Below are 14,716 nucleotides of genomic sequence, written 5' to 3' on the forward strand. Positions count from 1 at the left end.
GGGGAAGGCTCACCAGCTACTCCTGGGGTCCCTGGGACCACCCACTCCACTCCACCCAACCCCGCTCAGCCCAGATGGTGTCACTTGCCCAGCGTGCAAGAATAGGGACAGCCACAGGCGGTAGAACTGGTCGGGCACCTCGGGGTTGAGGAAGGGCAACAGCCCACACACGTCGTCCATGCAGTGCACCTGTGCAGAGTGGCCTGTCAGCACCCGCCGTGGCTGCGGGGACGGGGAGGGACCCTCACCCCGGAGGCCTACCTGAGAGCAGAGTGTGGCCTCCTCGTGGAAGTAGCCCCTCATGAAGTCACAGTACTCCCGGGAGGTGATCTCACACCTGGAAGGTCAGGCCAGGGTTGGGAGGGCTTCCAGGCCCAGGTTTCAGCCCCACTTGCCCAGCTTTGTTGGCCCTGGATAGGCCTAGCCCCTTCCTCACCCCATGCCCCTTGGTATCTTGAGTTATTTTGGGACTGGGGAGGGGAAGAGGGCACAGCCCCAGGGCAACACTTTGTGCCCAAGACCAGCTGCACATGCCCACACAGGCAGCCCTACCTGCCCTTGGTGCCAATGCAGCAGGGCCGGCCCGTGATGACACAGTCCATGTGCGGGTGGTTGGTGTAGTTCCCAGCGCTGTTTTTGGTGCAGATCTGTGTCACAAACGGGGGTGAGTTGGGTCAGGGTCTCCCCTAACCTTGGGCCCCACGCTATGCTTGGTTGGGGCAAAGATGGACAGGCTCCTAGGATGGGAAATAGGCTTCCTTTGACTTCAAGCAGGTACTACACCCTAAGCCTCAGTTTGACCATCTGTCAAATTGGAATAATGTCATTTGACCTCCCAAGGCTCCACGTGGTTCTGCTCAGAGAGGTAGGCTGTGGTGGATGGACAGGCTGGCTAACAGCCAGGGCAAAGCATCTGGAAGCACAGGGTGGTCCCCCAACGGGGACCTCTGTGGCATCGCTGATGGATGAGGTGTGGATTCCTCCCCCACACGATAAGGGTGACTCCCAAACAACCCCTCCACCCCGGCTCACCGGCCACTTGGTGATGTCATCTGGCCACTCATGGGGGTCCTCGGAGGAAGGCTCATCACACACCCTGCACGAGCCCAGGATGTGGTCAGTCCTTGCTTTGTGCCCTTGGCTTAGCCCCCTCCTGCCCGACTGGACAACAAGGAGAGCCATTATACCTCTCTCCACCCGAACTCCCAAGGGAGACGTGGACAAAGGAAGGTAAGGGAGGGGCCAGCAGGACTGACCTGGGGTCCTGGTGGCAGACAGAGCCAAAGTGCCTCTTGTGGCCAGCAAGGTCTGGGGCGCTGGGATGGAAGGGCCACTTCACCCATACTGCCAGCGTGGACTGTGGGAGGACACGGGCTCAGCCTTGGTCAGAGCCCACGTCCCGGTACAGTTCCCAGACGGGAGGAATCAGAAGCACTGATTCTGAGCTCCTCCCTCTGGCTCTACACGCCCACCGCTCTGAACTTAAACTCTGGAAATCGCTCGCGTGTTGGGAGATGGTTATAAGGAATTCAACAGCATAGTTCCTATTAGCTTAAAAATAGAAACCACCAGTGTTCAAAATCAGAGAACTGGTACAAACTACGGCACCTCCAAATAAGATGATAAAAACGTGGATAAAGTTTTTAAAATTCAGGGACTTCCCTGGTGGTCCAGTGGTAATGAATCTGCCTTCCAATGCAGGGAACACGGGTTCGATCCCTGGTCGGGGAACTGGGATCCCACATGCCGTGGGGCAACTGAGCCCTCGCGCCACAACTACTGAGCTCGTGCTCCTCAATGAGAGCCCGCGTGCCACAAACTACAGGGCCCACGACTCTGGAGCCCGTGCACCACAACTGGAGAAGAGAAAAAAACCCCATGCCACAACTAGAGAGAAGCCCACTCGCCGCAACAAAGATCCCGCCTGCCGCAAATAAGACCCGATGCAGCCAAAAAAGTATTCCAAAAAAAATTTTTTTTTAATTTAGTGGGAAAAGGCAATACCATTTATAGAAACTTAAGACACGTGCACAAAAACAAGATGAACACGTGTGGGAAGAGCACACCCAAATTAAGGACACATGCGTAATTCCCTGGCAGTCCAGTGGTTAGGACTTGGCGCTTTCAATGCCGGGCCTGGGTTCGATCCCTGGTCGGGGAACTAGGATCCCACAAGCCTTGCAGCGCGGTCATAAAAAAAAATAAGGACACAGGGTCTACAGGGTGAGCAGCATGAGATGGAGGAGGTGCGGGAAAAAAGGAAAATGTGATGCAAGGGGCCTGGCACAGACGGACGGCATAATGTGCTGAGAACTAGGGGTTTAGGATAACCAGCTGGCTCTATCTGAAGTCCCAAGGTAACCACAAACACAAGGTGCAGACAAGGGTGCGAGCTGAGCTGCGGGCAGGCACTCACCGAGCACTCCTCTTCCGAGGTCTGCACGCAGCCAGACCGGTCGTTGCGCACACAGCAGGCCGAGTGCTTCTCACGCTCGCGCGCAGCGTGGATGAAACTATGCACCTGGGGATCCTGGCGCATGCAGGGCGAGAACTTGGCACCCAGGTGAATGAGAGCCTCCTGCAGGGAAGAGGATGTGCAGCTGCGGCCGGGCCCTCGGCCAGCCCAGGGGCCCTGGGGCCCCGCCCCCCGGCCCCACCCTCACCGAGCTGGGCCCGATCCAGAAGTTCTCCTGCTGAACGTACTTGACATTCTCATAGACCCCTCGGTTGCGCAGCACCTGGAAGTTTGGGGAGAAAGATCAGACGGAGCTCAGCCGAGCCCTCTCCTCCCAGAATGGGTGGGAGGGAGCCCAGAGCCCAGGGCTCGCCAGGGAAGGCGCCGAGGCTCACCGAGTCTACGGTCTCGTGCTGTGAGAAGCCTACGGGCGCCACGCCATAGATGCAAACGGCTAGAATGGTGACGAGCGAGTGCACGAAGGTGAGCCAGTAGGTGAAGAAGGGCCTGCGGGGCAAAGCGTCAGCAGAGGCGGCATCCCCAACCCGGAGCCCCCACGCCCACCTGGAGGCCTTGCCTTCCCGAAGCCGCATCCCCTCCACGCCTACCTGTGGTCGTCCATGTCCTCAATCTGGCGTTTGACATAGCTGTCGATTCGCTTGCGGTAAGTGCGGTTGGTTAGCCGGCCCACCATGCCCAGCCCATACGGACGCTTCTCCCTGGCGAAGAACTTGCGCACCGGCATCGCGATGCGCTGGCCCCGCCGCTGACCCGCGGCGCTCACCACCTCCTGCCGCAGCCGCACCTTGGGCTGCGGGGCCCCTGCACCGCCCTCCTTCTGCTTGCGCCAGCCACGTTCCAGGGGCCTGGGGGAAGGGGTGCCGTCACTCCCAGCCCCAGACCTCCCACCTGCCGCAGTCCATCCCCGGCGGGACATGGGCGACACTCCGTGTCTGTCTTGCTCCCAACTAGCGGTGAAGACACTGTGCGACAGGCTGATGTCAGCCCACACCTCACCAGGAAAAGCATGATCCCCAGCCGCTCCTGGCATGTCAGGGAGGTGGGTTCGGACCTACATGAGGGTCCCTGGCTAATCTGCGAGTGTTAACTACGTCACCTCCTCCTTCCCCCGAGATTCTCTCCAGCCTGTGGGCTCTGGGACTGAGATCCTCTTCCAGGTGTGGGCAGTCCAGACTCGAACGGTGCCCACCCCTGGGTCCCCCAAACACAATTGCCAAGCTGGGCTCCCAGTCCACAAGATGACCTCCTCCCGGGGCCCTCTAGGGTCGTGCCTTTGGGGCCAGCCGCTCCTGAGAGCCGCAGGACCTGCCCCCCGGCCCCCTCGGAGCCCGCCAGGAGGCACTCACAACATTAGGTGGCTGCGCTCCAGCTCGCTGCGGTCCAGGGCCCCACCCGTGAGGTCCGCCTGCTCTGGGGCTCTCTCCCAGTCCTTAAGCGCTGCCTCCGATGGGGACTCGAACACCTCATCTGGGTATGTGGACAGCTCCTCGTGGAGGACACCTTCCTGAGCAAACACGCATGGTCAGTGTGGGAAGCATAGGCACAGGGGTCATGGGTGATGGTGCCAGGCTCTTACCCGGGCAAAGAAGGATGTGTCCAGCTCGTCGGGGAAGTCAGCCGTGTCCTCCTCCAGGAAGCTGGCAGGAGTGAAGCTTCGGCGCTGGACCCGGCGCAGTGTGCCATCCCTAACCGAGCGGCCCTGCCAGCGAGGGGGTGAGGACGCAGCGTGGTACTGGCTCAGCCCCCGCCCCCACCCCGGCCCCTGCACCCACCTTCACCAGCGCAGCGGCTGCCCGGAAGCTCATCTTGGCCACCGACTCGCGCTTGCGCCGCCGCGGGAGCCGGTTGAAACCCGAACGGGAGCTGGAGAAGGAGCAGAGGGAGGCGGCACCCGGCGTGACCGGCGTGTGCGGGGCACTCAGGCCATCGGCGGCATCATCCGCCAAGCGGAAGGCCCGGCCCCGGGCCAGGGGGTCTATGATCTGGAGGAGGGGAGGAGATGCAGGAGTCGGGGGCTGGGTCATAGCCAAGGGGGCTCCTCCCCCACCCGACCCCGCCATGGAGAACACAGCTGCTGCTCGTCCCGCTCCCCAGAGGCTCGCTGGACAGCTGAGTACCCGGGTACCACCCCCACCCCCACACTGCACCAGAGGGGTCCCGTTCTCCGCCTGTATTTCCTTTACGCTGCTGTTCATCCTGGGATGCTCTCCCACCCAGAGGCTGGCCTGTGGTACAATCCCAGGACCTGTCCTCTCCCCCAAGCCCCGCTTCCCAGAGAGTATCTTAGGTGCCTTTACGGGACCATCCGACCACCCGCCCAGACCGTGAGCTCCAAGCAACCTCTGTGCTTAGACTGGCTGTGTCCCCAGCCCCAGCTCAGGGCAGCAGGGTGACGGAACTGTGGGAGGCAGCAGCGGGAGGGCATACCTTCTGCATGCCCAGCTGGCATGGCCCCACGTACAGAGGAGGGGGCGTCTCAGTGCTGGTCAGCGACACGTTGTCCTGGCTGGGCAGGTCTAGCTCCCGGATGACCTGGGGCTTCAGCTTCCCGTAGCGCTGGCTGCAGTGACGGATGCTCTTGCGCTGCCACTTCTGGGTGCTGTCACTGTCCTTGCTCACCCCAAACCAGTCGGCAGTGCCCCTGCCAGGGGAGGGACTCAGCAAGGGGAGGCCAGCTGTCCCCTCTCCCCAGCAGGGGCCTCAGAAGCACTACACCTGGGCAGCATGCCCGCCCCAAGCCTCCGGACACTCCAGGGTCTGGGGTCCAGGTGGGCTGGGTCTGATTAAGAGGATAAGTGGGTTTCGGCCCTGGCCACCCTCTAAACAATTAGCCAGCTCCAAGCTGCCACCAGCGCCAGAGATGGCAGGTCTTGATGAAATAGGTGAGTATTTCACACAGGCCCTCACTCCATCCCTGAGACGGGCATTTGTGGGGAGACACTGAGTCTGGAGACAGAGGTCAGAGTTCAGCCCTTAGCTCAGCCAGAGAAAGCGTGGCCCTGGGCAGCAGCTTGACCTTGGACACCACAGAAGTCAGGCAGGGGGCGCCGCACACCCAAGCAGGCTGCCCACAGTCCTTGGACATGCAAGCAAAAACACTGCCAGCACCTGCCGTCAGGAGCCCCCGGGGAACACCAACCACGCTGGCGGCTCCCGAGAGGTCACAAGCCATGCACACACCAGCTGACGCCAACACACTCATGCCCTGCCCAAGGTACCTGAGCAGGGACCGAGAGAGAGACGAGCGCTGTGTGAGGGCCCTGCGGGCAGCAGGGGCACCCAACAGAGGCAGAGTGTGGACACGCCCAAAGCGCACCTGTCGGCTGTTCAGGGAGGACCAGAGCATTGGGTGGGGGGGGCGGGCGAGAGAGAGAGGAGAGAGCAAGTTCTGGGGTGGAGCAGAGAAAGGCAGTAGGTGACAGCAGTCAGTCCCCAGAGCAGGAGGAGGACAGGGTGATGAGGGGAGGGGATGGAGGAGAAAGCCCTTGCTCCACTTCCAGCCCCGGTGCCCGAAGGGGACCCTGTATGCCTGCTTCTGTCCCACCGGCCCAGCCCCCAACCCGCCGCGGAGCAGCCGGGACAGCGAAGTACCTGCGGATGGTCTGTGTGATGGACATCTGGCGCTGCAGCCCCGGCCGCCGGGGCTCCTGGTGGGGTGAGGGGACGCGGGTGGGCTCGGCCGGCATGCTCACACTGCGCAGGAACGCCTGGCGTCTCAGGGGCTGGGCAACGGGGACCCAGTGAGGCGGCTGGATGGGCTGCACCTGCAGCCCCCGCTGGCCAGGGCCTACCTGCAGGAAGCTGGACTCCTCTGCTGCCGGGGGCACCACGGCCGGGATATCCAGCTTCAGCCACGGCGGCTTCTTGCGCTGCAGGCTGCTGGTGCTGTCCCTGCGGGCCTCACCCATGGTTCCAGGCAGAGCTAGGGGGGCCTAGGGGGCGTGGTGTGTTATTCAATAACAGCGCTGACAGGCATTTCCCTGGCAGCCCAGTGGTTAGGACTCCACACTTTCACTGCCGGGGGCCCGGGTTCAATCCCTGGTTGGGGAACTAAGATGCTGCAAGCTGCATGGCGCAGCCAAAAAACAGCACTGGCAGATCTCTGAGGGTTCATGGGGCCCAGACACAGGAGGAGGGAGAAGCAGGGATAGCCCAACAGGCGTGGGCACGGCTCTGCTGCCAGAGTCCCAGCACGGGTTCGGCACCCACGCACTTGGTTCCTGCCTCTGTCGTCCCGAAAGACACGGCTAGGCACACACTAGGTCCTCAAACAACATGCATTCATGTGATGAATAGCTGAGGACCTACTATGAGCCACTCCTAGATGCTTGGGACATGTTGGTGGAGAAGCAGGGAAACCGAAACAGACAAAATCCCTGCACTCCTCAAGCTTAGAGTCCAGACAAACAATAAGCTCACATGTAGATACACCGTGCTAAAGGCTGCAACGTGTGACAAGGATAAAACAGCACATTAGGACTTCCCTGGTGGCGCAGTGGTTAAGAATCCGCCTGCCAATGCAGGGGACATGGGTTCGATCCCTGGTCCAGGAAGATCCCACATGCCACGGAGCAACTAAGCCCGTGCGCCACAACTACGGAAGCCCGCACACCTAGAGCCCATGCTCCGCAATGAGAGAATCCACCGCAATGAGAGGCCCGCGCACAACGAAGAGTAGCCCCTGCTCGCTGCAACCAGAGACAGCCCGCGTGCAGCAATGAAGACCCAACGCAGCCAAAAATAAATAAAAATTTTTAAAAAGTTAATTAAAAGATAAAGGAAAACCCAGCACATTACAGTCGTCAGAGGAGCGATGCCTCTCTGTGCGGTGACGTCTGAGCAAAGGCTTTCGAGTTGATCTAGTGAGCAAGGTTAGGTGGCAGGGTGTTCCCCACACTGGGAATGGCCAGTGCAGAAGTATGAATAAGCACGAGGGCAGAGGCAAGCTGAGGGGCTGGCCCGGTCTGTACACGGGGCAAATCTCAAGCCTATTGGACACAGACCTCAGCTTCTTAACCACCATGACAGCTGCTCCAGGGACAGAGGGTTCACTATGCCCACGACAGGGTGCATGGTCCCTCCATCTCTCAGAGGAGGGACCACCTGGCTTCCCAGGGGCCAAGGGCTCCTATAGCCAAGAGACCTCCTGGAAACCACTTGGTGAAAAGGCCGCTGTGACCACCAGGGGGCGCCACAGGCCCAGAAACAGCAGCAAAGCCCCACAGTGCTTCGAGACGCCTTGCTCTGTGCCACCTTAAGCATCTGAGACCCCTGTCCCACATTACCTGGGCACAGGGGGAGGGCCCAGGACCCAGAGCAGAGAGGCCAGGGCTTGATTTGGGCCACCCCAGCCTGGCCATGTGACCGTGAGGCAGTGGCCACATAAGCATGGCGCCTTGGCACTTAATTCTCCCTTTACGAAATGGCAGTTTCAGGGCGTATCTGCTTCCCTGGCCCCAGAGAAGGATCACAGGGCCTGGAAACAGGATATCCAAGACTAGAAGGATTCCTAGAACAACGGGGGCAAGGATAGCAGGGGCGTGGTGGAGACTCCAAAATTCCTCAGCCTCTCAAAGAGCTTCAGACCCTGAAGATTCTGACCTGCGGGGTCTGTGACCCATCCACTGAGGTCGCTAGAAACAGCTTCTACTTTGGAGCCTCCCTCTCAACTGCCTGGAGAGATACAGAGAAAATACTTTACAAATCGGGAAACTGAGGCCTAGAAAGAGAGGCTTGTCTTGCCCAAGGCCACATAATTCAGGCGGCATAACTAAGGACACAGTTGCTACTGGCCCTTTACAGATCAGGGAAGGTCCAGGGGTCCAGAACCCTGCTCAGAGCCACCACCAACCCCAGCTCTCTATGGACCTGGGAACGGCCTGGGATGTTGCTCATCCCGCACCCCACCCCCACCCCTGGCCCCGTGACACAGACGCGGGATGGCACAGAACACTGCTGTGCTGCTCATAAGACACGGGGGGCCCAGGACGCCGCTCCCAGCTCCTAGCGGCCCTCTGCCACCCAGGGATAGGCCCAGGACAACACTCACAGCTTCTATCGGCCCTATGACAATCGGGGACCAGCCCGGGACCCAGCACACAGGTCCTACTGGCCCTATATTGACTGGAGACCAGGCCAGGATGCAGCTGGCAGCGCCTACTGGCCCTGTACCAAATGGGGCTGAGCCTGAACACTAATCACTGGGTTCCCACTGGCCCTACCCCAACCAGGAACAGGCCTGGAGGGAGGCAGTCCGGGGATGCCTTCTGACTCTTGGCCCATCCCTCACGTTCCGACCTTTTCCCTGAGCTGACTATGCACTCAGGAGTCTTTCCATCACAACATAGCTCCCAGGGCCAAGCCTCTCTCCCCTGCCCTCACCTGCTCTGGTCTCAGAAAAAGGGCTGAGGGCAGCATTTGTTCCCACATCCCTGGGAATCCCTTCCTGGCCCCACCTACACTGAGCCCCACAAGCTGCGGTCAGATGGAGGGTCCCTGGAGGGGATGGAGGCAGCGTCTGACATGAGGGCATCCTGACTGAGAACTGGGTCCCTCTGGGACCAGCACTCGGCATCCAACTCACACCACAACCCAGCCCAGCCCTGCACGGCTGTGGCTGACCAGGCCACAGGTCAGCATCCTGGGAGGGCAGCGTCTTCCTTGTCATCCGCCAGCCCTCTCTTCACAGACCAAGGTGATTGTAAGCTCTCCCTGCTGGTAAGGAAATGACTGGGCAGGACAGCTCCAGGTCTCAAGCACTAGTGGTGGAACCTCAGACAGTGTTAGGCTTATCGAGAAGGCAGAAGGTGCTGAGAGGCGCGTCCAGAACCTGCAGGGCTGGGACAGCACCCTGGGTGCACCCTCTGAGCCACGGCGGGCCGGGCCTGCCAGGTGGAGATCTGGGCGATCGGACTCCTCAGATGGTGCTGTGCCCATGGGGCCTTGTCGGGAAGGGGCCAGACAGGATGGGGACCCCCTTAGCATTTCAGATGGGGGAGGCTATGGTACCTTAAGTCTGTCTCTGCCACCCGACCACCCCATGCCTCACAGAGTTTCATACGCTCCTGGCAAAGCTATTGTGAGGTCTAGAGAGGCCAAGTGTGGACCTGGGATCACTGCTGGTACCCGGCAGGCTGGGTGCCAGGGACGAGCCCCTACAGGAGCCTGCGCACGCCCAGCACCTCTAGGTGACAGAAGCTGGTTCTCCACTCAGGAGTGCCAGAACCGTTGCCAGCTGACTGGCTCAGCATCACACACACACTTGCGACCCTCCCTGGCTCCCACTGTGCTCCCACAGCCTCTCCTCACACCTGGCTCTCCCAGTACACGCATTCTGCCCACGTGTTCAAGGATCCCCCGCCTCAGTCAGGCGGCCCCTCCCTGACAGGCCCTGGATTCCCTTGGCACGGTCGGGAGCGCACCCACATGTGTGCGGTCCGGTCCTGTCATGCCGGGTCCACAGTGCCTAGGACAGGGCTGCTCCAGAGCCACTGCTGAATGATCACTGGTCATTTCAGGGCACGAGCTAGCAGGGGCCAGTCCCCATGAAGTGGGGTGATGGCAAATTCCCAAAGATGCCCCTCCACTTGGCTCTGGGAGGAGGAGCTACCACATGACCGGGTGGGAACAGAAACAGCACAAGCAAGGAGGTGGGAAGCGGGTGGTGAGCACACACAGGAGCCAGATGCCCCCCCGACCCCCGCTGGCCTGGGCCCACCAGACACAGGAGCCGCTCACCTCACGAGGGAGGCACCAGCTCCCTGCCTGGACATACAGACCTCCCGGTGGCCCTCACCCCACCAGATCCCTCCTGTGTCTGCGGCAGAGGCTGGAGGGTGCCCCATAACCCACACAGCTCCCTGCCCTCAGTGCTATGGGTTCCCGGCCTGACCCACCCCTGTGTGCCCAATCCCCTAGCGCCCCTGCGGCAATCTGGGCATCAAGTGGGTGGGATTCACAAGCAGGGTCGGGGGTGGCTCCACAGTGGACCCTGAGGGTGTGGGGGAGGGTCGGGTCCAGACCGGACAAAGAGTCTGGGCCGGGAAGGGGCACAGCGCCCGCCCAGAGGAGACAGTGGCTCAGTGTCTGGGTCTCCCCCAGGCGCACAGTGGGCTCTTGTTCCTAGACGGTCCCTGAGGGGGAATCCCAACAGCATCTCTGCTCTGCTGCCCCTCAGTGCAGGGAGAGACCACAGCCCAGGGAGGGCCTGCCTGCCGTCTGAGTCACTCTGGTGACATTCGTGGCTGCCCACCCGGGGCCCAGACCCACCAGGAGACACCCAAACAGGCAACTAGAAGCGCAGTGGGGAGGCTGACGAAGCAAAAGCTAACTGTGAAGACGGAGCTCTGAGCAGCTCAGGAGTGTGGGGTGAAGCTGGAGGGGATGCAGAGGGAGGGCCTGCAGGGCACCGGGACCACCAGGGCTGCTTTAAGCGGGAGCGAGGGGAGGGGGAGCCACTGCAGCCAGCAGGGTGGAGGGCTGTGGGGCAGCCCTGAGAAGCAGCCATGCCTGCTCTGGGGATGATGGGGGACCCTGGGCAGGGGTCCAGGGGGGCGTCCAGAAGCAGGAGCCAGTGCAGGCAGGCCGGTGTCAGGGAGCCTGGCCTGAGACACTGTGCACTGACCCAGCTCCCCTCTACCACCTGCAACCCTGAGATAGCCTGAATTTTCTCCTCTGAAATTCAGGGGCCACAGCAGTGCTGGGCACACAGTAGGTGCTCGAGAAGCAGCAGCTGAATCAATTTCGGCTGGACCTAAAACGAATATAATATTGTAAGTCATCTATACTTCAACTAAAAGGAAACAAACAAACGAGCAGGCTGGTGATGCCTGCCGGCTGTGGGGAGCTCCCCAAGGAGGGCCCGGGAGCACGTTCAACCAGAGCACAAGGCGTGGGAGGACCCACGCCACACCCTTTGGGGAGGCCCAGTTTGGGAAGGTGTGGCCAAGAGGCAGGAGGAGACCGGGGAGAAGTTCTGGCCCACCCAGGCCTGGACAGGCTGTGGCCGGGGTTAAGCTGGACCCTCTATTTCTGCACTTAGGCCTGCCCCGCACACTTGAGGGACAACACGGACCAAGGGCAGCTGGAGGTCAAGTAAGCGGCCCGGCCCCAGGACCAGACCCACCAAGCCTGGGGCCTACCCTGCCCAGGGGACCACCGGCCACCCATGTCAGTTGGAGCAGTTGGGCCCACCCCAGGACACCTGCCCAGACGTGTGCCCAGCTCACCTGAGCATGGTCCCAGGATGCGCCAGCTCCTCTGACCTCCCCACGTGAATGCTGACCTCTGACCCTCAGTGTCCTGTCTGACCCCTAGTCTGATGCCCAGCCCCAGGTCTCCCTTGGGAGGGGGGAATCACCAGCTGTCTGGCAGCCTAGAATTCAGTCCTCCACTACGTGCTACTATGTGGCAAAGCGAAAGTGAGCTGGCTGCTCTGTGCCTCTTGACCTCACCATCAGTAACCGGCATCTTGTCGGGAATGATCCTGGCCAGGCCCTCACCCCTCCCAGAGGCCCCTCCACTCTTCTGTGGAAGATATGAGGTTCAGAAGGGAGCAGGGCAGACCTGACACCTGGCCAATGGCTTGCTGGGTGCCCCGTGCTGTCCCCAGGAGGACACATCGGATCCCTGCCCCCCCAAGGCGCCCATCACCAGCTGTCACCCCAGATGATAGCAATGCAGGGATCCAACAACAGAACCACAGGAGGCTCTCTGCACAGGAGGCCCTGAAGGTAACTGCCCTGGGAGGGTGGTGCAGGAAAGGGAGCACTGGCCCTGTGGACTGGGCGCTGCCCAAAGCCTCAGCAGACTATGACCCAGAGGGTCACTGGCCACCAGAATTAAAGCCTATGACCCGGCTGGGTCTGGCAGGGTGGACGCACCCTGGGGTCGGGGTGCCCCAGGCTCAGAAAGGTCAGAGGACCCATCCGTGCCACACAGCCAGCAGTGGGGTAGGGCAGGGGCTCAGCTATAGCTTCTGGGTGGGACAATCTGGGATCTAGCTGGACCTCGGGAGTTAGGTGCAAGCCTGTCTCAAGCTACACAGTGGAAAGACCCACATCCCAGCAACAGGCCTGGAGAGAAGGAGGATGAGCAGCCTAGTCACCAGTCAGAGGCCCCACAAGTGCCCCTGACCAACCCCCCACCCCCACACGAGCTCCCGGTGCCCACATACCCTCTGGTTTAGCAACCCTTCTCAGGACACGTCAGCTGCTGGATAGTATCTGTAAGGCCGCGGGAGGGGACACCAAGCCCCTGAAGTCGATTATCGGAGCAGAAACGGCTTCAGTCAGCAGAAGCCTGGCACACCTGCCTCAAACCTGACTCTGGCTAGCCCCACTGACCTGTCACAACCCCTGCAGGGGTCCTCTGTGTCCATCTTACAGATCAGGAAACTGAGGCTCAGAGAGGCCAGTCACCACCTGTGGTCACCAAGCCTCCAGGGGGGTTCAAAGCCTGGGGCCATGTCTGCCCAGGAGCTGGGGAGGTGGCCACAGCCCCCCAGGGGAGGGGCAGACCATCTGGGCTCCTCAGGCTGGGGAGGGCTAACAGGCCCCTCTGGGCCACCACTCCACCCCACCTCCACCCAGAGCATCTCAGTTCAGGGAGGAAGGAGTCACCCTCAAACACACCTAACCCAGAAAACAGGCAGAAGCTAAGGAATCTGATCCTTGGGCTGAAAGTCGATCCTGTCACAGACACCGATGACATGGAGGGACAGGAGCTGGGGAGGTGCGGGCAGGGAGAGCCCCTCACATCTGGGGAGAGGAGCTACAGGAGGTGCCCTGGGCAGCAGCTTGAGTCCAGAGGCCCTGAGGGTGGGCCCAGGAAGGCAGGCGAGGCCTGGGTGACTCCCTCTGAACCAAGGGCTCCCCTAGAATTCGAGCTCCCAAGGGCAGTGGTTTGCCGGCCGGCCCACTAACGCTGGACGGGGGATGCTGTCACTGCAGTGCTCCAGCTCTGGTGCTCTCAGTCAGCTCCCTGTGCAATGGGCAGAGATTGCTTGGAGGGTTTGGGAAGCAGCCTGGGGCCTGGCACATACCATCCAGGGCCACTCAACTCTTATGCCCCACTAGTAGCCCCTGCTTTTCTCAAGGAAAAGGACCCAGAATAACCCCTGGTTGCAGGGGGCTCAGCCTCAGGGACCCCTTGGGCCCCCGCCATCTGCTGGGTGGCCCAGCTTCCTCCCAACCTCTGGGTGGGGGCTAAGGGGGCTGGGGCTGGCTCCACAGGGGTGGGGAGAACCCAGCATCTGGCTGGGCCAAACCTGAAAAGCCAGTTTCATCCTTGAATCTTCTCTGCCAGGAAGTCCCCAGGTGGGGGTGGGGGGGCCTTTCCCAGCACAGGGCTAGGGCCTCCAGACCCAGACCTCGCCCACCCAGACAGACACACAGACGCACCACCCCAAACTGCACACACAGAAGAAGGAACTCTGCTCAGGACCATCTGGCTCCCCTGCCCATTCCCCACCCAGCCCTACAGACATGCCCCCAGCAGGGCAGACAGCCAGGCCCTCCCCCAGTGCCCTGAGCACCTGGGGTCCAGCAATCTCCCCAGCCAAGAGCAGGCCTGCTTTGAGGCACCGTGTAGTGGCCACAGGCTCAGCCCTGGCCTGCTCCTCTTGGCCACTGAGCACAGGGTAGGGAAAGTGCCCGGCAGCTTCCAGTGTTTAGAGCCGGGGAGATTGGGTTGTGAAGCGGAAGGTGGGGTCACTCCCTCCTCGCACCGCCCACCGCCCCCCCCTCCAGTTCCACAGCTACTGCTATTATTGCTGAAATTATTCCCATCCCCAGGGAACACGACTGGGACAGGGATGATCCGGAGAAGTCCCACCCTCTGAGCTGGAGTTTCGACTTGGAGACACCACCCACTGGTGGTGGCCGGGAAGGAAAGCGTAAGGGGGGGAGGGTACAGCTCAGAGGCGCCTGGGGACACCCCCGGACTCCGAGCCCTCCCGCTCCCGGGACCCTCAGCTGTCGGGCGGGGGATGGAGCCGAGATGTCCGGCAGACAGGGATGATCCGGAGAAGTCCCACCCTCTGAGCTGGAGTTTCGACTTGGAGACACCACCCACTGGTGGTGGCCGGGAAGGAAAGCGTAAGGGGGGGAGGGTACAGCTCAGAGGCGCCTGGGGACACCCCCGGACTCCGAGCCCTCCCGCTACGAAGCCGGGAGCCAGACTCCGGCCGCTCCGAGCGGCTTCGGCCGTGGAGGGGTGGGGACGGGCCCCGCGCGCGCGCGC

General features: G+C 61.5%; 1 protein-coding gene across 3 annotated transcripts in view; it reads right to left on the minus strand.

Moving 5' to 3' along the window:
* The window catches only part of RHBDF1 (rhomboid 5 homolog 1), a 20,144-nt gene that overhangs the window by 1,070 nt on the left and 4,358 nt on the right, over nt 1–14,716 (minus strand). Inside the window, exons 2-16 of one of the 3 annotated variants that reach the window (XM_024759808.1) lie at nt 6,268–6,408; nt 6,068–6,198; nt 4,904–5,117; nt 4,249–4,458; nt 4,053–4,175; nt 3,823–3,980; nt 3,064–3,321; nt 2,851–2,962; nt 2,664–2,738; nt 2,417–2,578; nt 1,257–1,357; nt 1,033–1,096; nt 553–647; nt 262–337; nt 89–189 (exon numbers count right to left, since the gene is read on the minus strand). In XM_024759808.1, the coding sequence (XP_024615576.1) occupies nt 89–189; nt 262–337; nt 553–647; nt 1,033–1,096; nt 1,257–1,357; nt 2,417–2,578; nt 2,664–2,738; nt 2,851–2,962; nt 3,064–3,321; nt 3,823–3,980; nt 4,053–4,175; nt 4,249–4,458; nt 4,904–5,117; nt 6,068–6,198; nt 6,268–6,408 (2,021 nt within the window). Of the gene's footprint in view, nt 1–88; nt 338–552; nt 648–1,032; nt 1,097–1,256; nt 1,358–2,416; nt 2,579–2,663; nt 2,739–2,850; nt 2,963–3,063; nt 3,322–3,822; nt 3,981–4,052; nt 4,176–4,248; nt 4,459–4,903; nt 5,118–6,067; nt 6,409–14,716 lie in introns of all 3 variants that reach the window. The other 2 variants (XM_024759807.1, XM_024759806.1) reach the window with 2 other exon arrangements.

This window comes from Neophocaena asiaeorientalis, unplaced genomic scaffold (genome assembly GCF_003031525.2).
Source record: "Neophocaena asiaeorientalis asiaeorientalis breed wild unplaced genomic scaffold, Neophocaena_asiaeorientalis_V1.1 scaffold254, whole genome shotgun sequence".
Classification (NCBI taxonomy): Eukaryota; Metazoa; Chordata; class Mammalia; order Artiodactyla; family Phocoenidae; genus Neophocaena; species Neophocaena asiaeorientalis.